Raw genomic sequence first — 23,409 nt, forward strand, 5'->3', positions numbered from 1 at the left:
TTGAAGAATGCTTATAGTTCTTAGTTCTTAACTGGCCTTAAGGCTCGGTCCCTGCGGTGTAGAGAGAGGGACATGGGGGTTATTTGCCATGCAGATAACAAGGATCTCACAAGCTAACGTTTACAGAGACTCAGACATTTTCTCATTATAAGTCCAGTCCGGAGGGAATGGACAAACTGCAAAGCCTTTATTAAGCAGACTAATTGTGTTTCAGTACAACACAGGGCTGCCACCTGAAAGGATTTACTTTGAGTCGGAGTCAATATTTTTTTTCCACACCTTTCCAAACACCCACATAAGTGGCTTTGAAAATGGGCTGCTATGGTGAGAATCGTGATGTTCTTTTTTTCCTGTCTGGACTATAGTGGTGCAAACAGGTTGGTTGTCAACACGATTCTTTTTTGGCCGCTGGCATCTCACGAATGACTCACCTCGAGTGTCAAGCCCCCTCTTCAGTCGTGAGTTATACTTATACCCCCGTATCAGAGAGGCTGACAGGACGTGTCGTCGCTGTCAGGCAGAAACCTTGTATGACCGAAACCGTTACTTTTTAGGGATTGGAGAAAAAAAGAACATGTGTTCCGCTGGACCCAGTGTAGTTATTATTTCACAAGCTTCCAAAAAGAAATTACAGATTGTACATGCACATCCAAAAGTGAATTTCAGGATTACAAAAATAATACAGCACAAAAATTACATTTGATAGTGTGTGTTGATTATGTAACCTTCTGTTCCAAGTAATGCTTGATAAAAAAAATCAAATTTTTGGGGCACCCGCTGGCCTAGCGGTCCAGGCGCATAACATAGGCTGGTAAATCCAGTCTGACAGTCGTTCGACTCCCGATCCCGGCGGGCTTTTGCTGCATGTCATCCCCCCATCTCTCTCCCCATTTCCTGTCAGCCTATTTTCCTCTCAAATAAAGTCAGAAAAAGCCCCAAAAATACTATTGTGGTAACTGCCCATAGCGGACCGGTAGAAATAAGAATCCATATCCGGCGGCGGAGAATAAGCCAACGCTCAGAGTCCGAGTTTACATTCTCAAACAATTCACTTTATTGTCAAAGTTCTCAGCAATCCATACATCCAAGTCAATTCAATATATGGCGCGTCTTGTTCACAGAACCTGGTACATTCTTGCTGAACATGGCTCTGCGTGGGTCCAGATTACAGAGCCCCGTTTCTCACAAATACATCACATTATATGCAAGCCACGGGCCCTCTTTCTGACCATTCACAATACAGGTTGCTAAGAACAATGGATTTCTTGGGGTGGGCCTAAAAGTCACACAATGGGTTACGATCTGCCTTAGTTTTAACATTTATCTATCAAACTGTACCTTCACCCATGCTCACATTATAACATTATTATTCAACATTTTATTAGCTTCGAAATGAATCTAAACATTGACATGTCTGACGTTGTATGAATTATTTAGATGATTTTTCATATTTCATAAGCACAGGACCCGATATTACACGACATTATCTTTAATTTTGTTTTAATAATAATCTTTGTTCCTTGTGTGCCTTTTTAACATGTTGATATATGTCGTGTGTGTGTGTGTGTGTGTGTGTGTGTGTGTGTGTGTGTGTGTGTGTGTGTGTGTGTGTGTGTGTGTGTGTGTGTGTGTGTGTGTGTGTGTGTGTGTGTGTGTGTGTGTGTGTGTGTGTGTCATCTTCAGGGAGAGCTTGGAGAACCAGGTCAGAAGGGAGGCAAAGGCGACAAGGGAGAACATGTGAGTGATTATTCATTTCATTAGATGTTACTGTTAACTTGAGCTTTATTCTTCGTTATAGTTTCAGTGACTAAACAGGCATGTCTTGTGGACAGAAACAAGGGGTATAAGGTTAATACACTGTTAGTGAACCATGACTACTTTTAGAGTAGTCAATACTGTTAATTTAGCTGTTGAATATACTGTTAATATACTGCTAGTGCACTTTGACTACTTTTACCGTACATCTATACCAGTTAATAGCTCATACGCCTTGCTGATCCCGGTGTGCAGAGGGCTATAAGTAAGAGTTCTGTTAGTATTATGGTATTTATGGTACTTTATCCCTAATCCCTGTTTGTTACTACTGTACCTGCTTTTTTTTTATTATTAGTATTATGACTCTTTACTCCAAGCGATATGTTTTTCTGTATCTGTGCTGTGTTTCATAACTGCAGTACTGCAATGAGAACTGAGTTTCCCTCGCAGGATCAATAAAGGTCTCTATCCATATATAATTGATTGACTATCGAGTCCATTCACACTTTAATGTTGTGTTCCTGTCCTCCTCTCTCTGCAGGGTCCCCCCGGTCCTACTGGGCCTCAAGGACCTGTCGGAGCTCCTGGTCCTGCTGTAAGTGTGTCCGTTCCGGTCCAATAGAGTCCACATTAGTATTGAACCCCTCCACGCTCACCTCACTCACCTCATCTATTTCCTCTTGTGTCCGTTCCTTCTCTTCTACCCGGGCGTGCAGGGCGCCGATGGTGAGCCAGGTCCCAGAGGTCAGCAGGGTCTGTTTGGACAGAAGGGAGATGAAGGATCCAGAGGCTTCCCCGGACCCCCAGGCCCCGTCGGGCTGCAGGTTAGGGGACAATGCTAAAAGTGTGATTTTCATTGAGGATCGAGGATTAGCTTTGAGGATTAGATGGTATTCAATCCTTTTTCTTTTAAACTCTTACAGGGTCTGCCTGGTCCCCCCGGCGAGAAAGGTGAAACTGGAGATGTCGGTCAAATGGTAAGAGCTACGACGACTTGTAATACATTGTGATGTTTTCGACCGATAGGTCAAACAGAGCATGGCCAGTACACGTTCTTTCTTAAATGCACAGCACATATATTGTAATAGAGATAGCTAGGAGCTCATATCTGTAGTCCCTGGGTGGGCGTCGCCGGTAGCGTTTACATTTTAAGTATATTAAATATCAATGGAATGACATTTAAAACATGTACTGTAACCTTAATTGTAATAGAATCAAAGGCACATCATTTAAATGTAATGTAAACATAATCACAGTAAAAGTTCATACACGGTACTAAGGTAAAACACAAATGCTTCTAATGACTTCTACATACTGTGTGTAGAAGTAAATGTGTTTACCAATCAGACTCTCACACTTCCTCTGTCTCTCCCAGGGACCACCTGGCCCTCCTGGACCAAGAGGCCCCTCCGGACCCCCAGGAGCTGATGGCTCCCAGGGACCCCCAGGTGGTATTGGAAACCCAGGTGCTGTTGGCGAGAAGGTACAGAAATGTTCACTTATTAATGTCTACACACATAATGGATGGATTGCTATGCAAGCCTACAGTATACTCATGGACAAAAGCTCTCAGTCGCCATTTCAGGCATTTGGATTTCATAGAATCCAACGTGTGTTTTTATCGTCTAACTCTTGGCTTACGCTAAAGGATGATTTATTTGTACTGCTGTTCGCCGAAGATCACAATGCGGCTGGCAGGCAAACCCATGGCAAACCCATGTGGCTGGCAAAGTCAAGCATGTAATAGATGTTCACGTTATTTTAAGATTAAAGAGTATTTGAATTGGTCAAACTAGCAATAGAATACATGTTCAGAAGCATCTTCCATGAACCGTAATGGTCTTGGACATTTCATAAAAGCAAAAGTTAAAGCCTCAGTCTGCCAGTCCTTCAACTGGTGGCTGTATGTAGAACAGCAGGAACATATAGGTTTACATTACATTACATTACAGTCATTTAGCAGACGCTTTTATCCAAAGCGACTTACAATAAGTGCAATCAACATAGGTAGGGAACGAAAACTACTAATCACCAGAGGTTTTAAGTGCATTTTCTGCAAAAAACAGCAACCAAGAGTATACCTAGCGCTAAGGTAAAAGTGCAATATATCAGCTACCTGTATCCTTAAACAGATGAGACAAAATAACTAAATCAAATGAGCAGGAGCTAAGACAAATAATTGAATTGACTAAACAAGATCCAATAAACAATACAACAATAAACAATCATTCGTACAACTAGTTAACAACAAGTAGGCCAGGCAAAGAGGAAGGTTAGTGTTTCCTGAAGAGGTGGGTTTTCAGCCTGCGGCGAAAGATGGGCGGTTTAGAATGATAATACAAAAACATCAAAATTGTACGTACTGTGGTGCGTAATAGTTTAGGAGTGCTAGTTTGTGGGCTACGTTCAAGCTGTTTCACAAATCACAGATTGGAACTTGGCCTAACAAAAGTTTTCAGTCGTGACTTTTCTTTTATTTTTATGCTTTAGTCCCTGAGTACTTGTATTATTGTTTAAGTGTAGCTCTGCTCCTCAGCGCTGTACCGAGTAATAGAACACGCTGTACTGGTTTGTGTTTAGACCAGAGAGTACAAACAACGTCTGTGTTCAAAATGGTTAAACTATTCTAGCAAATGGATCTCACTACAGGGAAGGTGCTGTGACTTCTACTGTGAGATAAATGCTTTGTTTATCACTTTAGCTACGTTTTATAGCACAGCCTCAGTGCGCCAGCAGCGTAATTGTCAGTTTGAGTGCCTGGTTGTAGTCGAAGATTGTGACTGATTCCTTTTTGCAAGGCTTTTGCTGTTATTAATATTTGATGTGGCCACGCCATATAATTCCCTTCCCTTTTAACCGGGACTGGATCAGTTCCTCTGGTGGGGAGTGACAGACGTGTAGTGACAGTCTAATGGGGGGCTTGTCCACCGGAGCTGTCGCCGTATGGAGATGAATAAACACTCAGGCGAGGCTGAATGTACGTAAAAATGCTAAGATGCCGGATCCATTATTGAACACAGCTCTTAACCCTTTCAATCCGGGAACGCATCTGTGTCATTTTAGAGTTTAGCTATTCGGTTGTTCAGACGTGACGTTGCGCCCCGCTAGAATAACTTCCGGGTCCAAGTGTTTTAATGTTAATAATAATAATGTTAAATCATAATAATAAATAAATACTTTGTACTTCTATGATATTAGCATTAAGACCCTTATTAACCCTCAATGGTTCATTTCTGAAAAAGGAGGTTATTGTAAAAAGATTTACGGGTTCCAACATGTTGTTTACAATGAAGAGTGGACGGCGCTGGTGCCTTTTGGACCCGGACGCGACGTCGGACTACAAAATTACGTCAGACTTAATAACCGAATAGCCATTATTTTATACTCATAGCCGCGCTATGAGCTTGTAGATCTGCTGTTTTTTGAAAAAATCGTGATTCTTTTTGCAAATCTTTAAATATATATATATATTTTAAAGCTTACATTTGTAATATTTTGTTCCAGGGACCCCAGGCGCAAAGATTTGAGTTAAAAATGTTGTCTCAAAGAATATATGTATTTAAAGATTTGCACAAATGTTAAAGATTTTTGCAAAAATAGCAGATCTACAAGCTTGTGAGTGCCGCTCTATGAGCTTGTATATCTGCTATTTTTGAGTAGCCAAAGAAATCTAAAATGACAGAGATGCGTTCCCGGACTGAATGGGTTAAAAAAAAAGAACTCAACTCCGGCTCTTATTTGTGCTTTGGCTTTTCATTACGAAAAGCCTCTGTCTTTTGGCAGTGGTGGCCGTGGCCGACTACACACTACAGTGCTCTTCCACTCTCAGCACTTTTCTCTCGGTGGCGGCGGCGTGATTTGTTTTATCTGGTCCAGTCAATAGAATCACCTTCGCCCCCTGGAGAAACGTCCCCGCGGACGGTCCTGTCCATCTCCTTCGGCAAACAACAGCCTCACCTCAACACACTACAGTTGCTCATTCAGCTAATCTGGCGTTCAGCTGATCCGGCATCTTTCATTAGATGGCCCTGGCTGATGCTACACAGGCCCCTGAATGCATCGGCGATGAGCCCGCTATCTTTCATACTCACTATAATGTTCTGGCTCTCAACAGATTTTAACGGCCTGCCCCGCATATTGATTGATAGTGAGTGGAACATTTTAAAGATGGAGTTAGGGCTTGTGCACAGCTTCTCGGAGATGCAGCGTACTAACTGTATTATGAGGATACAGCATATACTGTGCATGGAGGATACAGCAAGCATACTGTGTGAAAGGGAGTTCCACCGCGCCTCAAACCAGGCTAAAAGGCAGGTCTGGTGGTGCAGCACATGCAGCAAAAAACAATGAAGGCACTGGAGCCTTTTATTGAAGGTGCAACCTTTATTTATTCTTGAAGGGACATTGAGGTTGCCCTCATTTACAGCGTCATCGAGATGCAATAAAGTAAAAAAAAAAAGAAAAAAGAAAGGCAATTCAGACAATTACTAATAAGATAATAAAATAGCCCGGACGGCTGGAGTAGCGGTCCGGGCGCCTATGCTGCTAATGCAGCCTGACAGAGTGTTGCGGGTTCGAGTCCCACTACCGACGACCTTTGCTGCTTGTCACTCCCCATCTCTCTCTCCCCATTTCCTGTCAGTCTACTTACAAATAAAGACAGAAAATATCTATTAAAAAAAAGAATAAAATACGATTTCTCCCTCACACTTATGGGTAGGTCTGCATTCAAGCTTTTAAATTGACAATAGTTATAGAAGAACTGATCTATCTCCTCTTAGTAGTTCATGCCAAGCGGCTGGGGCACAAAAACTAAAGCCTGTTTTACCCAATTCAGTCTGTACTCGCGGGGGCACCTTAAGAATAACAATGTTTCGATGTCTCACTGGTACATCTTCATCAGGTCATAACAATGACCTCATGAAGATGTACCAATATTCCTGCACCTTCAATATAAAGGGCTTAAAATCGTCTTGAGTTGCTCCAGTGCCTTTTGTTGTCTTCACAGCGTACTGAGGACTTGTTAATTTCCAAAAAAACACAGTCATGCGTTTAAGCAGCCATATGGGGCGCTGGGAGGGTACAGTACATCTTGGCAAGCAAACAAGCACGAGTTGGGAAGGAGGCCAGACTGTGATTGTGTGTGGTTGGTGTTAATCAGTTGAAGATATGCTTGTCAAAGCACAGGTCGGCCCAGCTTGGTACCTGCTCAGCCTCGCGGCTGAACTCCTGCTCCCGCGCTGTCCTGTCTGGTTGACAGTGTAGGCCATTTGTAATCAGGCCATGGAGCCCCTTTTGATGTGCTTTTTAATTTGAATAAAAATATACATCAGTGGAACCCCAACCTACATTCCTGTGTTAATTTAACTGCAGGAGTTACAGACGGTAGGGGTCCTTTTGATTACATTTGTGCACTCCCGGAGTCACAGACCCAGTTACAGAGTTTGGTTCCTCCTAATTGTCAACCATTTAGCTGGGGACGCCCTTGGGGTCACCAGACCTTACGTTGAGAGCCACTGGCGTAAGGCTAACATTTTCTCTCGTATGGCAGACTATATCTATCATCTATAAGCCTCCCAACAGAGATGGTACAGGCGGTACAGTACAGTATGTGACAATGAATAACGATGGCACCCATTGCGTATAGGCGAGGCGAGCCCCACAGGGCCGTGGTCTAATAAGACAAGAGGCAGAGATATATGGGGCAGAGTCCATGGATAACCCCAGGGTCAAAATGCCTCCTGCCCCCAGCAGCCACCCTATCTGACTGCACTTGACGGATTGAAATCTGTTGTGTCATCTCTTTCTGTCACCCGGGTGACCCAGGACACTGTCTGGGACAGTGCAGGCTGCTGTAATATAATATGAAGAGATTTTCTTTTCTTTTTTTTAAGCGTTGCTAGATCATCAAATAAGCTGTGTCATATACTGTATACTGCATGCCTCTTATATTTAATGTATTTCTCTTTCTCGCTCTATCTCTCTCTCTCTCCAGGGAGATTCTGGTGAAACAGGAGAGCCAGGCCTTCAGGGAGAACTTGGCCCACCGGTGAGTGATTTCCATCTGTTACCCGCTATTTTTACAACATAGTCGGCTAACAAACTAGGACATTATATGGATCTCTGGGTCCACGTGGCTCCAATGTGGATCTCGGACATAGTGTGACCATCCTGTCCATGAGATCAGCTATCTATGACGGTCAGTCGTCTGTGACATATCTATGACCTACTGTACCTACTGACCTACTGTACTGTATGACTCCAAATTTGGGAAAGGTTTCAGAACGATCACATACCCACTGACATCAATTTTGTTATGTGAAAAATGATTTAGTTAATGAACCAAATAATTCATTTTGGCGCTAATCGGTCCAGTGGTTTGGGAGATTAGTACACAACAAGACCCTGTCATAGATAGCATCTTGCAGAGCCGTGCTGTAAAAAAGAATCAAAAGCATAAAACAAAATTACCATAGACTGGCAGAAGACAGAAGTACAGAAGTGCAACAACAATAACCAACAACAATAACCTCAACCGACTGCCAGTCAACAGAGCAAAGCACAGCATTAATTTGAATGACAAAAGAATATTACGACACCAGCTTTTCCATTTCTCATAATAATCCGTAGAGCTATTTTTCCATGTTGACATCTACTTATGTAAATAATAATAATCCCCTCACATGCACAAAGACCCTGTAGTCTATTTGAACGACATGACATGCTATAACGTGCTATGTTGCTTATTCCCAGGGTGCACGAGGAGAACGTGGAGAGAAGGGAGAGGGTGGTCCCGCTGGCTCTGCCGGCCCCCCTGGGCCCAAGGGTCCACCTGGAGATGACGGTCCCAAAGGCAGTCCTGTAAGTTTCAGCTCCAGTTTTCGTCTTTAAAGGAGTGACATTGCTTGCATCTAACATTGTGAACCCTATAGCGCCCCTATTCTGGGGGTGAAGAGATTTGGTGTAGAGGGGGAGAAAATGGAGAGGATCAAGTATAGAGCCTTGGGGGACCCCGGTCAACCTAGTACAGTCTATAGGGTTTAAGTGGTTATTAGCTCCTTTGACATAAACAGATCAGGCATAGCAATGATTAAAATTGGTGTTGTGTAATAGTAAATGTTCAAAAATAGAGAAAATTGCTGACGCACAAGCTCACAACGCATAGTGATGCAACAATGTGTAAAATAGGGCTTACTGTGTTAGTTAATATATGCCTTTAATGCGTTCGTCTTCATAATGCAACACTTATGTGGATTTTCAGGGTCCAAGTGGTTTCCCTGGTGATCCTGGCCCCCCTGGAGAGCCTGGTCAGGCTGTGAGTAACACAAAAAAATCACAACAATTCTGCATTCTATTTGAGAAATTTGAGAATGTGAATGAAGTCGTGCAACATCAACATTCTTGTTCATTCTTCACACAGGGTTTAGACGGTCCGCCCGGCGACAAGGGAGATGACGGAGAGGCCGGACAAGCTGTGAGCAACTTTTATCTCTTTTTTTTATCATGAATTGTTACCGTACTTCAATCAGGAATTTCCTGAATGACTTGAATCCGTCACTTCTCTTGGGGCGAACATTAGGCGAAAATAGCCGATTTACAAGCTCGCAACGTGTCACGTTGCGTAGATCGGCTATTTTCGCCAAAGATATTCAGTGTAAAACAAAAAACTCGAAGGTAAGTGGTTAACACAATTCAGGAGGTAGAGCATTGGGTCATGTGGGAATCACAAGGTTCCTCGGTTCGATCCTGGCCTCACAGTGTCCTTGAGCAAGGCACTTCATCCCCCAGACACTGCTCTGTATACAGCGGACACATTCCAGGTGTGCAAATGCACTTGAATGTATAATCAATGAATGTCCCCTTTCACCTTCGCACAGGGTTCACCTGGACCTACCGGAGAGTCAGGTCCTTCAGGCCCACCAGGAAAGAGAGTAAGTTCCTGTGTGCTATTCTCGTTTTTTAACAAATATTAACAACTGCCAAATGCTAATGTTTACTTCCTGGATAGCAGTGTGTTCATTTCTGTCTCCCTCGCTCTTTTTCACAGGGACCCCCTGGAGTTTCGGGACCCGAGGGAAGACAAGGAGAAAAAGGAGGAAAAGTAGGAAACGCTCACGGCTGTGACGCCAGTACAATTCTCTATATAGATATAGGTTGTCTCCAGTGTGTTTTGTAAACAGAAGCTATAGCGAGCGATGAAGATTGTTTATACGTCTCCCGTCTCTTTCTTGCTCAAAAGGGAGAGCCCGGTTTGGAAGGTCCCCAAGGAAAGACTGGTCCCGTCGGCCCACAGGGATCGCCTGGCAAGCAAGGATCTGAAGGCCTGAGGGGTATCCCTGGTCCCGTCGTAAGTATATATTATTTGTTTTCCCCATAGCATTACATTTCACGGTCCCATGAGAAAAGGTAATCGGGTACGGGTGACGAGGCAGGCGGTATAGAGCGTGAAGGTGAACGGTTCCAATAAAGGACACAGCATGTTATTCAACAGAATCTAGCATCCTTGAGGGAGATGAGCGAAAACATGATCTGATTGCTATTTGTGTGCAGGGAGAGCAAGGGCTGCCTGGTTCACCAGGCCCAGACGGACCCCCAGGACCCATGGTGAGTACAAATACCAATGCTCTTTCTCTGCTAATAATCATTGCTGTCAGGCAGAAACCTTGTATCTCCATATTTCAACTTTTTTTTGTGTGTGTGTTAGTTAATGCCCTTACTTCATTGTACAAATGTGCTGCGCCAAAAAAAACTGCAGATCTATAAGGTCACAGCACGTGAGCTTGTAGATCTGCAAATGTTCTGACAATTTTAGAAAAATGATCAAAGTGAAATTCTTTTTTGCTTCCATTTCCTGAATATGTATGGTTTTGGACATACAGGGTTTCCACCTGACAGCATCAATATGCCTTTCCTCCCTCTCTCTCTCTCATCTGTTAACCCACGCCTCACTGCTTTCTCCCACAGGGACCACCAGGATTACCTGGTTTGAAGGGCGACTCTGGTATCAAGGGAGAAAAGGTGAGCACCGGGAGCATTTATTTTGTGCGATTAATTCGCATTAATTTAAACTTGCTTTTTGTGTTATGAGTACATCCACACAGAAAACAAATATTATGATATTGTGATAAAGCAACACATAATTTTCATTCAAAACAAACCAAATAAAAGCATGAACCTGTATGAATGAGGCGTCACCAAATTCATAGTTTCATTTGAAATATTTGCCTATACATGAATTAAAATAGACAAGGCACGCAGTAGCAACGTTTTAAGAGAAAACTGAACAAAACGGCTTATTAAAGCATTGTAAAAGGGTATTAAAAAGTAGATTAAAATACGAATACAGTACATCAAATGGACACATTAATACACACATATACATTTTATGTCGAACACTGTGCATGGTCCCTTACAGATAAAGTGTAATAGAAAAGAATTAATAAAATGTTCATCTCGTTCGCCTCCGCAAAGAAATTAATTGGGAAGTAGTCAAGCGTTTTTTTGACACGTTTACATAACATGAAAACAGGTGACTAATGACTCTGCTTGCCCACCAATTTGTTGTCTAATTAGTTTGCCCCTAGCCAGTGTGTCATGGTAATAAGAGGGAGGGATTGCTGGGTTAATGTGTGATGGCTGTATTGACGGTGTTTTTCTCTCCTCCCCCAGGGCCACCCCGGTCTCATCGGCCTCATCGGACCACCAGGTGAACAGGGAGAAAAGGGTGACAGGGGTCTTCCCGGTCCTCCGGGACAAGCTGGACTCAAGGGAGACAACGTGAGTTCACGAATGCGTGACCCCCAGTTTATTATACTTTGTCATACGATAAAAAATTGCGATCTACAGCCCAAAATACTCACAAGCTTGTAGTTTGACTATTTTCCTCTGTATACTGTACACCTGAAAGTTTCAGGCTGTAAACCTGAATACGGCGGTCCTGAACATTACAGTCTTTGTGAACTTCCCGTTTGTAACCTAAAATAAAGATGCTATAGTATCCATCAGTGGTGTCACACCTAAGCATTATTTAGTTTATCGAAAGGATTCACGCGGTGCTAAAGCTACAAGCTGCAACCTACTCTGCTGATTGTTTTGTGATGTCACTGACCTACTGTATCCTTGGTATCTTTATTCTATGGTGGTTTGAAACCGTTGTACTACTTGTAGTAGTAGTAGTAGTAGTAGTAATACTAGGAGTAGCACAAGAATTGTGCAGTTATGACTGAATTTCCCTCACGGGGTCATGAAAGGTCGATCTGTCTATCTGAAACTGCTGGTGGCGTACACACAGCTGACAGGATTTTGACAAGAGTTACACCTTTCCTTGCAAGAATAGAATATGCAGGTACTATTAGAGTGCCGCAGACATATTGTAGTGCCGAGCATCAGAATACGTTCTGTGGTCTGTTTATTTTATCTCATAGGTGGTCAAATAAATGTCATCAATGTTATGCCACTATTTCCTCCATCGCATTCACTATTAAACGTAATTTATACTTTGTTGTGCGATGGTGTGGCACCCCGAAAACAGCTGACCTACAGGCTTACATCATGTCGTGAATACCATGCATTGTAAGCTCATCTGTCAGTTGTTTTTGTGCGAAGTTGCGAACGAGCATAAATTAGGCAATGAACAATATACATTTATATATATTTGTTTTCAGTCACCATACACTACAATACCAAAGCTAACCATGTTGTTATGTTTCTCTCCAGGGTATTGCTGGCCCTTCAGGACCACTGGGTCCCATCGGACCTCCAGGATTACCTGTAAGACTGTTTATTCTTCTCTGGTGTAATATTATGTACTGTACACTGTATGCACGTAGCACTCAAGATTTGAGACGATAATTTTGTGATTGTTGTTTTATTGTAGGGTCCCCCTGGTCCCAAAGGTGCTAAGGGCTCATCGGTAAGTTGTCCTGAAAATGACAGACATGAGAAACACTTAACATTGTGGCGTTTATATAACATTACATGAATTTCATTAAATTAAATGAATATTTTGTGTCCTGCTCAGGGTCAAACTGGTCCAAAGGGAGAAACTGGTGTTCCTGGACCCCCTGGTGTTCCTGTAAGTCGATGAGCCATATTGTGTTTTCTTCATGTTATAGCGTATTTCATTCTTAAAGATGCAATGCGTAAGATTTATGTGTTACCCGGGTCTCCCACGCGAGCGCTGTCATTTTGACTGCTGAGCTAAGATGGAAAGCCAGTTTGGACAGGGGAGATATTACCCATTGAGCTTAATGCAATACCTCTTATCAACCTTATCTGATCTAAATGTCTCAGTAGGGAGACCGTTTCCAGCCACTGCAGATGTGCTAGTTATATTACATTAACATACTCTATATAGGGATGCACAGATTTCTGGCCGATACCAATAACCAATACCGATAACCGTCATCAACATTGCTGTCATAGTTGATTACCATAATGTCAATGTCAAATTGTATCCATTCTGAAAAACACATGAATTTGAAAAAATAATCTCTCTTTATTATATTATTAGGGCTGGGACTCGATTAAAAAAAATAATCTAATTAATTAGAGGCTTTGTAATTAATTAATCTAAATTAATCGCATTTTAATCGCACATCAATATTTGACCTGAGAACAGTGAGAAAATGTGTTTTCAAATGGATTTTGGTAAACGTCTTTAAGTACATGTTCTCAAGTACTGCACTTAAGTACAATTTTGAGGTATTTTTTACTTTACTCAAGTATTTCCAATTTCTAATACTTTTACTTCTACTCCACTACATCTCAGAGTCAAATATTACACTTATACTCCGCTAAAATTATTTGAAAACTTTAGTTACTAGTTACTTTGTAGATTTTGATTATATTATTATTACAAAACATACAGTAACCACTTCAGCCCTATATCGGCCATTAGAAAATAGCCATCTACATGCATTGTGAGCTTGTAGATCTGCTATTTTCAAAAGATTTGAGTACTTTAACTGTTGGTACTTTAAATACATTTTGATACTTTTATACTTTTACTCAGTACATTTTGAATTCCGGACTTTTAATTGTAACATAGTATTTCTACATTGCAGGTAGAGTGTGTTGTCACTGTTGTTTTATCGTCGTTTAATTCATTAATTAATAAAAATAATCCGCGCGCATGTGACCCGCACCGCATCGCCCCCCCCCCCCCCCCCCCCCCCCCCCCTCTCCCGCGGGGCGGGGGTTCGGGGGGGCAGCCCAGCCAACATTATCAAGCAGGCTATCGGGTGCGCCGTCTTCATTCATGCTTTCATGCACTGCGTTGCCTGCGGTTTGTTGTTGTCTGAGACCAGACGAGACCCATGCATGTTGCTTGGTGCACCGGGACAAACGGTCCGTCTGAAACTCGTCCCGTGAGAAACGTTCCGCGGGGCAAAAATAAGTGCGATTAAAATGCGTAAATTTTTTTAACGCGATAATTTTTCTGTAATTAATTGATCGAAATTAACGCGATAAAGTCCCGGCCCTATATATTATTCATCTTTATTTATTCTTTAAGGCTGGTTTATGCTATATAAATGATGCGCTGTCAACTGAAGAAAGTGTCAACACGAGTCGATTGAAAACACGTAATTTTTAATTGAAAGACACTCGTGGAATGGTTCACGTGTTGAAATCTAAAATGAATCCTCCGTCTCTCTATCAACAGGGCCCTCCTGGCGACGTCATCCACCCACTTCCCATGCATGCGCCCATCAAGGGCAGAACGCGCAGACAAGCCGATGGCGGCGGCCGCATCGACGCCAGCCAAATGATGGACGCCGCGGGCATGGACGCCAACTACAAGGACTACGACGACGGCATGGAGGAGATCTTCGGCTCGCTCAACTCCCTGAAGCTGGAGATCGAACAGATGAAACACCCGCTGGGCACGCAGGCCAACCCCGCACGTACCTGCAAGGACCTGAACCTCTGCCATCCAGACTTCCCTGATGGTGGGTGTTATACCTGAAGCCTGATTTATGCTTACTTAGTCATATGCTTATGTCATATGACAGTGTGCCCTGCCGAAAATAGACGATCTACAAGATTTATTTGCTATTTGCACATACGGCATATGGAAATCTTGAGCATAGTGCCCTGAGTCAGCTCAAAAAGTACAGACGGAACAGGAAAAAAAAAGAGGCGCGAGAGAGAATACATCCTACAACACAAAAAAGTTACAAAAAACAAGTGCATGAACATTTAAAACTGAGTTCAGTTTCAATTCACGTATTGCCCCACAGATTAAGAAAGAAATATTGCATAGTATTTCACTAATATTGCACAAATATTGCAAGTAGATTGACACAGTCTGTTCCCATGGTGAGAACCAAGTTTTCTTATCAGTCCTAAAACAAAACTTTCAAAAATAGCAGATCTACAAGCTCTTTGTGAGCTTTGTCACACAACGTTGTGACGGCTTAAGTGGTTAATCGATTCAGTCATACATAATCGATAGAATAATAGATAGTTGCAGCCCTATCCATCCATTGATTTCACAACAAAATGTTGTAACAATGTCATGTACAGTATTTTACATCTCTCTCTCTCTCTCTCTCTCTGTCTCTCTCTCTCTCTCTCTCTCTCTCTCTCTCTCTCTATCTCTCTCTGTCTCTCTCTCTGTGTGTGTCTCTCTCTCCATCTGTCTCTGCCTCTCTCTCACTCTGTCTGTCTGTCTGTGTGTCTCTCTCTCAGGTGAGTACTGGATTGATCCCAACCAGGGCTGTTCTCGGGACTCCTTCAAGGTCTACTGCAATTTCACAGCAGGAGGAGAGAGTTGCATCTACCCTGACAAGAAATCTGAAGGGGTAAGTGGGTACACTTTTACACCCACACAAGACACTCACACACACGCACACACACATGCACACGCACACTCACGCGCGCGTGCACACACACACACACACACACACACACACACACACACACACACACACACACACACACACACACACACACACACACACACACACACACACGCACGTACGCATGCCACGCACACACGCACACATCCATGTACCCACACACAGTTGCAGATTGGGAAGACAGAGGAGCATCTGCTTAGCATTGTGGGTTGGCAAACAGAATGAAGAAATCTGCAATTTGTACACACAAATGTCTTTGAGTATTAAAAAACAAGTGTAAATGAACACTAGTAGCTTTCCAGTTCATTTAAAGTTGAACAACTCAGGTTGTAGATTCTATATAAGTGGATATATTGTGTGTTTTTTTTTGTTTTGCAAGGCCTATAGCTCGCTGCCGTGCATGTTAATGAGCCATTCCTCTGGAGACAGTGATATTTTCCATAGTAACATAATTAGCATCCTTCCATGATGATTACAAACGGTGCTGTAATCACCAAGATTTGGATGATGAATTAAGCCCTCCTGTCCCCAGGAGGACCCAATGGACGCTTCTTGAGTTCTTTGCTATTCTACCAAATAACCTGACTCTTAATAGGTTGGGTTTTGACAGTCACTCACTAACCACAGAGGAGACGAGCGCACGCGGTCCGTCCACATTGTGGAGGTGTGTCCGTTTTTTTTCCAATCCATCTTCTCAGGTATACGCTGTCATCGATGACTGATGACCGAGCTTTATCGGCGCAGGAGGTGGCAGGTGACAGCCACCTTGAGAAGCTGGCTGGCTCGTTATGCGATTAGTTTGCGGCCGGGGAAGAGCGGGGAGCGGAGCACAGTGTTAAAAACCTTGGAAACACTGTCTTTTGACAGGTCGGGGGGGGATCTGTAATAGCAAGGCGGGCCGGCACTACCAGCCGTTTTAATGATCGCACTCACCGGGGCCTCAGAGGACGGAGAATTTGCTTAAGCTCGGAATAATGAAGCAGACCTTTTTATAGGCCTGCCAGTGATGGGCCACTCTGGCTTGTGATGGAACACGAGGGGATGCGGGAGAGGAAAGCTCACGCTGTCAGTCATTAAACGCACATTCACGGCTCCCCCTAACAGTACACACACACACACACACACACACACACACAAACTGAGACATTAATTAAAAAACACATTGTACATATTACATGTTATGGACACCCTCACACTGAGAGAAAAACTGATGAATTGTTGCTTGGCTATGGAATGTACAGTATTTACAGGGCAATGACACTTTGGTAGAGGTTTGGGTTGCTAAAAGAGTGACTTTAAGAGTTGTTTGAGGAGCTATTTTCGGAATATCAATTTCTGAACGACGATCGAATCTGAATCTGATATCTCGCCAATATTTTGGAGCCATCATGGCAAGGTAACTACACAAACCAGGCCTCTAACAAATTGCCATTGCAAATTGCCATCGCCATTGATAATCACTATTATGTATGCACATAATTCATAATTCTTTCAAGGAACCCCATTTTGATACGCTTTAGGTCACGGCCCCTTTGTTATGATATTTTATTTAACTTAGAGAGTGTACAAATGGAACCAAATGGGCCCGTAAGGGTCCATTTGGTTCCATTTGTACTCTCCATAAGTGTCCATGTTGAGAACCAGTACAGTACTAGTGTTCTGTTCAACATGTGAAGGTCACTTCCAAGGCAGCAGTGTGTGTGTTTAATGTATTTCCTTCCTCCCGTCGTTAAGTGATCTCTGGCCTCATATTAATTAACTCATTAAGCCATTGATGATGACAGCCTCAAATCAAATGGTTGTACAGTATATAATTATATAAGGAAATTAATCATACTCACAGCAGAGCTGGCTGATATAGAGCCCAGGTCCACCGGTCAATTCTGAATTCTGAACAAAACAAAGTTAACGCTCCACGGCTGCACAGCAGAGGTGGGTAGAATTAGTTACATTTCGGTAACATTTACTTACTGTACTTTCCGCTTGTTACTTTTTATTTTTACTCCCTTTACAAAAAAAAAGTTGAATGCATGTTCTGTTTAATTCTCCCAGAGAGACTTCATCCAATTGTGTTTATTCCTATTGGATAAGAACTTATACAAGTTTTATATTTTAGACATTTCAATTAAGTTAGTCAGATCGTATGAAGTAACTCAATACTTGAGTAGTCTTTACCCTAGATACTTTATCACTCTAACTCAAGTAATAATTTGGATCGACTGCTTTTACCTCAATCGAATCAATAATATTTGAAGTAACACTTTCTTAATCGAGTACAGTTCGTATGTACAGTACAGTACTCTACCCACCTCTGTTGCACAGCCCTAATGCTCATAACAGCCAACGTCGAGGCTTTGATATCTGCAGCCACTTCGAAAGGCTATCACATCTTAATTAATTCATAATGTTACTAATTAATTTTTCAACAGCAATTAGCAGCAAGCCAATGTTTACACGCTGCAAAGCGCCGTGATTTACTGAGGCCTTCCATCCCGCCTCGGATTGTTTGATCTCACCTAAATGCTTTTCCAGGTCTTGGAGACTTCCTAAAGGACAAAGAAAAGGAAACGGAGATGAAAAAAGGCTGCTAGGGAATATCATCGCTGTCGGTGCAGAAACCTTGTATCTCCATATTTCATCTTTTTATGTTTTTAGTTTTTTTTTGAGGGGGGGGGGGGGGTGAATTAATGGTCTACTTCGTCGTACAAGAGCGCCGCACAAAAGTAGTGAAAATAGGCGATCTACAAGCTCACAACGCGTCACATCACGACCCGTTGTGAGCTTGTACATTGCCTATTTTCTCAATTTCTCTTTTTTCATTTTGAAAGTGTCTGTGGGTTGAACATTTAACCAACAACAAGTATTAACCGCTTAAACCCCAGCATCGCTTTCGCAGAAAATAGCAGATCGACAAGCTCACAACGTCGATCGGCTATTTTCAGCAAAAGCTTTCCCCAAAATAACAGAAAACTGAAAACACACTAGTATTGAGGGTTACCCATATGGGGTCTAAGTGGTTAACGAGAGCTTGTGACTAAATGATAACTACATTGGATCCATTGGAACACAGGCTTTTTTTTTTTCTTTTCTGAAATAGTAAGTGTTTAGGACAATACGGTATACAAGGTTTCCGCCCGAAAAGCGACGACAACGACAGTTCTTCATACCAGAGGCGTTTGTTCTTGTTTAACTGCTGTTTCTGTTCCTCCCTGTCGCCTCCGTGCCCCCAGGCTAGACTCACATCTTGGGTAAAGGAGATCCCTGGGTCCTGGTTCAGTGAATTCAAACGTGGTAAACTGGTAAGCCCCGAACTCCCCCTCTTTCCCCTCATCCTTTTCTCTCCTCCTGAACACCTCTCATATTTTACAGAGCAAAATGGCAAAATGGCCCAAAGACACCCCAGGCTCATGGTATAGTCACTACAAGAGAGGTTCCCTGGTAAGTGTTAGCCCTGGTCTGCGGCTCACCAGAAGTCCTGGCTCTTTTTCTCGGGGGGCCAGGCGTTCTGTGGGGCCGCGGGTTCTGCATGGTTCATGGTGCTGTTTATCCAGAGTATGTATATTATTCTCTGGCACATTTTTGGCTTGTTGGATGCTGCATTATTATTATTATGGCAGTTTGCATGGGTTTCAGGCATGAGCTGCGTTCACCTTCAGTCCAATACGTGTCATAGGTGATGCTGTCTCACATAGACTGTCAGAGGTCAGATGTATTCACTTACTGTAGGTCTTATTTTTAATACTTTGTCGTATAAAAGGTGTCTACAAGCTCACGGCGCAACGTGTTCGCAGCTCAGCTGAGCTTTATTTTCCACATCAACAACAAAATGAATCAATTGCAGTTTCAAGAACGGTGGAAAGAGACAGAAAAACTGGTCATATATGAACACGAGCAGTGTGAAATATATGCATAAAGTGCATTATATGCCTTTATACATAAGGTGTGTGGTTAAGATTGCAGTGGGATAGTATATACAGTCATATAGTCACATAAACACATGTAAACATACTGTAAACACATGGTGGCTTGTGTCATCAGGACAGCCTGCCATCGCGACACATTGTGCGAGCTTGTAGATCTGAAAATGTTCGCCCCATAAAGGAATGCCCCAAAAAATAGGGACGCCAGGTTAATGGTGGGAACTATATAGACCCAAGTTTTATGTGGTGAAGAAAGACTGGCGACTTGGCCTGTATAGGCGATAGATTAACAAAGAAAAGAGTTGTTAAGAGTGGAGCGTTTACTAGCATCCACTCTATCTTACCTCTGGCACAGTGAGAGAGCAGCACTTGGACATGACTGAGTGCCTTGACATTTTCGCGCACATGATTCATAGAATAATAGGCACATCTGCTGATAACTGCCTTTGCAAATATGGTGAAAAATACCAAGGAACGGGCGGCCGATCTTGAGTTATAGAGGTCGGCAGATTATAGCTAGCGAATCAGTTATCTTAAAGAGGGAGGATGTAAATTCATCTCCACTAGTATAAGCCCTCCAGTTACACTCACAATGTCTCCTGTGTGCACGTGTGTGTGTGGCGCACGGACACACACACACACACACACACACACACACACACACACACACACACACACACACACACACACACACACACACACACACGTTACTAATTATATTTACTCAAGTACTGCACCACAACTTTGAGGTACTTTATCACTTTACTTGAGTTTTTCTTTGTACAGTACTTCTACTTCACTACATCACAGACTTCTACTCCACTACAAATAGTGAAAACTTGTTACTTTGCAGATTTGTATTATTAATACATAAAAATAAAAAAGAGAATATTTCTACACTGTGGTATTGCTACTGTACTTCCACTTTAGTCACTTTAGTAAGTACTTTTTCCACCACTGACACACACACACACACACACACACACACACACACACACACACACACACACACACACATGCGCGCACGCGGTTCTCTCATATCTTTTGGAGTGGAATCAAAGAGATGAACCAAAAGGTCAGGCACTCAGTCAGTCACCACCCAGGGGCATTCTGGGTACTCAGTCACTGCTGACTTGCGGGCTGTGATGATGAAGAGGTAACGTTTCCATGGTGATATGTGGGGAGTGGTGGGGGATTAAGAACAAGTCGACGCTGTCTGGGAGGAAACCTCATAAGTCCAAAAATCGTTACTTTTTAATTATTATTACATAAAAAAAAGGAAAATAGTGAAAATAGCCCATCTACAAGCTCACAACGCGTCGCACAGCGACGCGTTGTGAACTTGTGCGACGCGTTGTGAGCTTGTAGATGGGCTATTTTCACTACTTTTGTGTGACGCTCTTGTCTCTGATGAAGGAGGGCGTTACTTTACGATGAGTAAAACATAAAAAAATCGAAATTTGGAGATACGAGGTTTCTGCCCGACGGCGACAAAGAGCAATGGAGTAGCTAACCTCTCAGCAGACGTCTATGCCAGTGGCTATCAAAACCTTTTTGATCCCGAAATTAGTATGCATTTGGCTGTGGACCCCCATCTGAAAATTACTTTGTGCCAAGGACCCCCATACAAGATTTATGTTGTAAAAAAAAATCAGATTTAAAAAAATATATATGTACATAATATATATATGTTTAAAAGGTGGTTAAACTGATGTTGATGCAATAATTAACTTATTTTGGCTGGGGACCCCCCCTGCAACCCCCCTCAAGGACCCCTGGGGGTCCCCGGACCCCACTTTGAGAACCACTGGCCTATGCATATACCAGACGAGCGAGGCTACTCCTACAATGAACCTTAGCGCTGCTACTCCTGCTTGACTTTATATACAGTATAGTATTAAAGTACGTTCAATTATTCGACCACTTAAACTTAGCTGACCCCCCTGGCCCCCCCGAATGGGGACGCAAGGGTTTAAGTGGTTAAAAGTTTGTCAGTTTACACTGAATTCTCGAGCAAATACATTTTGAAGACGATTCATCTCTTCTGCCATAGTCAAGTTGGAGTATTGGTCTAAGGTTGTGTGATTGTGAGTGTATGTGTGAGAGAGCGACCAGAGGGAGTTCTATGGTGAGGAGGTTGATGTGTGCTGTGTGTGTGTGTGCTGCATGCATGGCGCGCCGTTGCATTGCATTGCATGCCGCTTTGAAACTCTCAGTCAGTCACTGTTTATCTGAACCAAAGAAAAGACCTTGTGGAGCTAATGGACCCCCGCTGGTTGGTATGGAAACAGAAACCCTTTTCCTGGTGGTTCGCTGTCACTCATTAACATCAAACCAGAACATCATGGATCCCCCCCCCCCCCCTGCCAGGCTGTGTGTGGGTCTTATCCTTTTAGATTAGAAAGCATTACAGCCGACCGTATTGATTGATTGATTTTTATTAGGTTTAAAAAACAAACAAAAAACAGCATCTCATAGCAACATGAGACAAGAAATCCAGAGCACAGCCCTTAAAAAGCATTACTTAAAACAGTCATTTTCAAAGTCGTCCTCTGTGTAAAACAAACAAAACATTACAAACACATGGAAATAGATAACTCTTAATTAAACAAATAACAAACCTCTAATATCACTCAAAAACACGCTCTAATTTAAAACAGTCACATGTACATAAAAACTTGTTTTTCTTGGGGAACTCTAGAATGCTTACGTGTTCACTACAGTATGCTATGGTCACTGATACCATAATTATCCTATCCTAACTCCAGATTGATTCATTTTTATCACCGTCACACACCAGGATCAGGTCCAATATCGTTTGACTATTTCTACCGATGCGTGAAGATTGTTTTATTAGTTGTGTCGGACCTAATGACAACGGTACAAATAACGGTCCACGCGACAAAGCAAAAAGGAGGCAGAATTCAATCTTGTGTGCAGCCAATTAAAATAACATACTGAATCATTCTCAATAAGATGATTAGATTTTGTTGCATGTTTTACCATAAATGGCCCACACATCCCAATTATAGTTTACATAATTTATTAAATGCGGCTGAAATGAGTTGTGTAATTATGGTTGTATTGTTGAAGGCAGCATCAATAATCTAGTCAGGCTTCCAGGGCCCAGGAGACCCTGTGCTCTCTTTTAGAGCCGAGCTGTGTGTGTCTCTCAGAGGGAAGCTTACGTGAGAGCACACAGTTCATTTAACTCTGAGATTGTACAGAATCTACAAATGCAACCAAATAGCCCCATACGTACGGGCAGTGTTGTTGCCAGATGTACGATAATTATCATATTTGTACTGTAATTTTACCCTCTGCACGATGTATCATCAATAATGTCAAAATTGCCATCCAAATGTACGATAATTTCACCATATCACAATAAGGTGCGTAAATGTACTAGATTCCATGGATCCGGTTTGGCTTTTCAAAATAAGTCAGTAAATCGGTCAATCTGATCCTAGATCTCTACTTGGAGGCATTAAAAACACCGGCCGCGTCTTTCCAGTCCAGTTTTAGGCTTTTATGTGAGTAAGGTCCAGGTAAGTTGTCTGTGAAGCGTTTTTGTCACCTAGGAGTCTTAAACAAGGTTGTTTCTTTCTTTCTTTCTTTGTGAAATGACATGTTTACACCTCACACTTACAAGCCTCCGGTACGACAATTTAACATTTCCCATCTGGCAACACAAGCGTACGGTTTCCATTTGGTTGCATTTGTAGATGCTGCACAATCTCACAGTCAAAATAACACTGCAGGATTTCACTGCGTATGACGAGCCAGTTCAAACCCCAAGGAAGCCTCTCCTCTTCACATGAAGGAGCCTGGACTCCTTAACCTCCCCTTTGATGTATGTTTTACCCTGACTC

General features: G+C 42.6%; 1 protein-coding gene across 2 annotated transcripts in view; it reads left to right on the plus strand.

Annotated features, from left to right (window-relative positions):
• Positions 1-23,409, plus strand: part of col5a1 (procollagen, type V, alpha 1) — a 146,543-nt gene that overhangs the window by 117,381 nt on the left and 5,753 nt on the right. Inside the window, exons 44-64 of one of the 2 annotated variants that reach the window (XM_084047612.1) lie at positions 1,684-1,737; positions 2,297-2,350; positions 2,472-2,579; positions 2,679-2,732; positions 3,131-3,238; positions 7,751-7,804; positions 8,509-8,616; positions 9,017-9,070; positions 9,176-9,229; positions 9,633-9,686; positions 9,803-9,856; positions 9,995-10,102; positions 10,306-10,359; positions 10,720-10,773; positions 11,425-11,532; positions 12,472-12,525; positions 12,632-12,667; positions 12,776-12,829; positions 14,420-14,705; positions 15,448-15,560; positions 18,848-18,916. In XM_084047612.1, the coding sequence (XP_083903738.1) occupies positions 1,684-1,737; positions 2,297-2,350; positions 2,472-2,579; positions 2,679-2,732; positions 3,131-3,238; positions 7,751-7,804; positions 8,509-8,616; positions 9,017-9,070; positions 9,176-9,229; positions 9,633-9,686; positions 9,803-9,856; positions 9,995-10,102; positions 10,306-10,359; positions 10,720-10,773; positions 11,425-11,532; positions 12,472-12,525; positions 12,632-12,667; positions 12,776-12,829; positions 14,420-14,705; positions 15,448-15,560; positions 18,848-18,916 (1,692 nt within the window). Of the gene's footprint in view, positions 1-1,683; positions 1,738-2,296; positions 2,351-2,471; positions 2,580-2,678; positions 2,733-3,130; positions 3,239-7,750; positions 7,805-8,508; positions 8,617-9,016; positions 9,071-9,175; positions 9,230-9,632; positions 9,687-9,802; positions 9,857-9,994; positions 10,103-10,305; positions 10,360-10,719; positions 10,774-11,424; positions 11,533-12,471; positions 12,526-12,631; positions 12,668-12,775; positions 12,830-14,419; positions 14,706-15,447; positions 15,561-18,847; positions 18,917-18,986; positions 19,056-23,409 lie in introns of both variants that reach the window. The other variant, XM_084047613.1, reaches the window with a different exon arrangement.

The sequence above is a fragment of the Gymnoscopelus microlampas genome, assembly GCF_963454915.1.
Source record: "Gymnoscopelus microlampas genome assembly, chromosome: 21".
Lineage (NCBI taxonomy): Eukaryota > Metazoa > Chordata > Actinopteri > Myctophiformes > Myctophidae > Gymnoscopelus > Gymnoscopelus microlampas.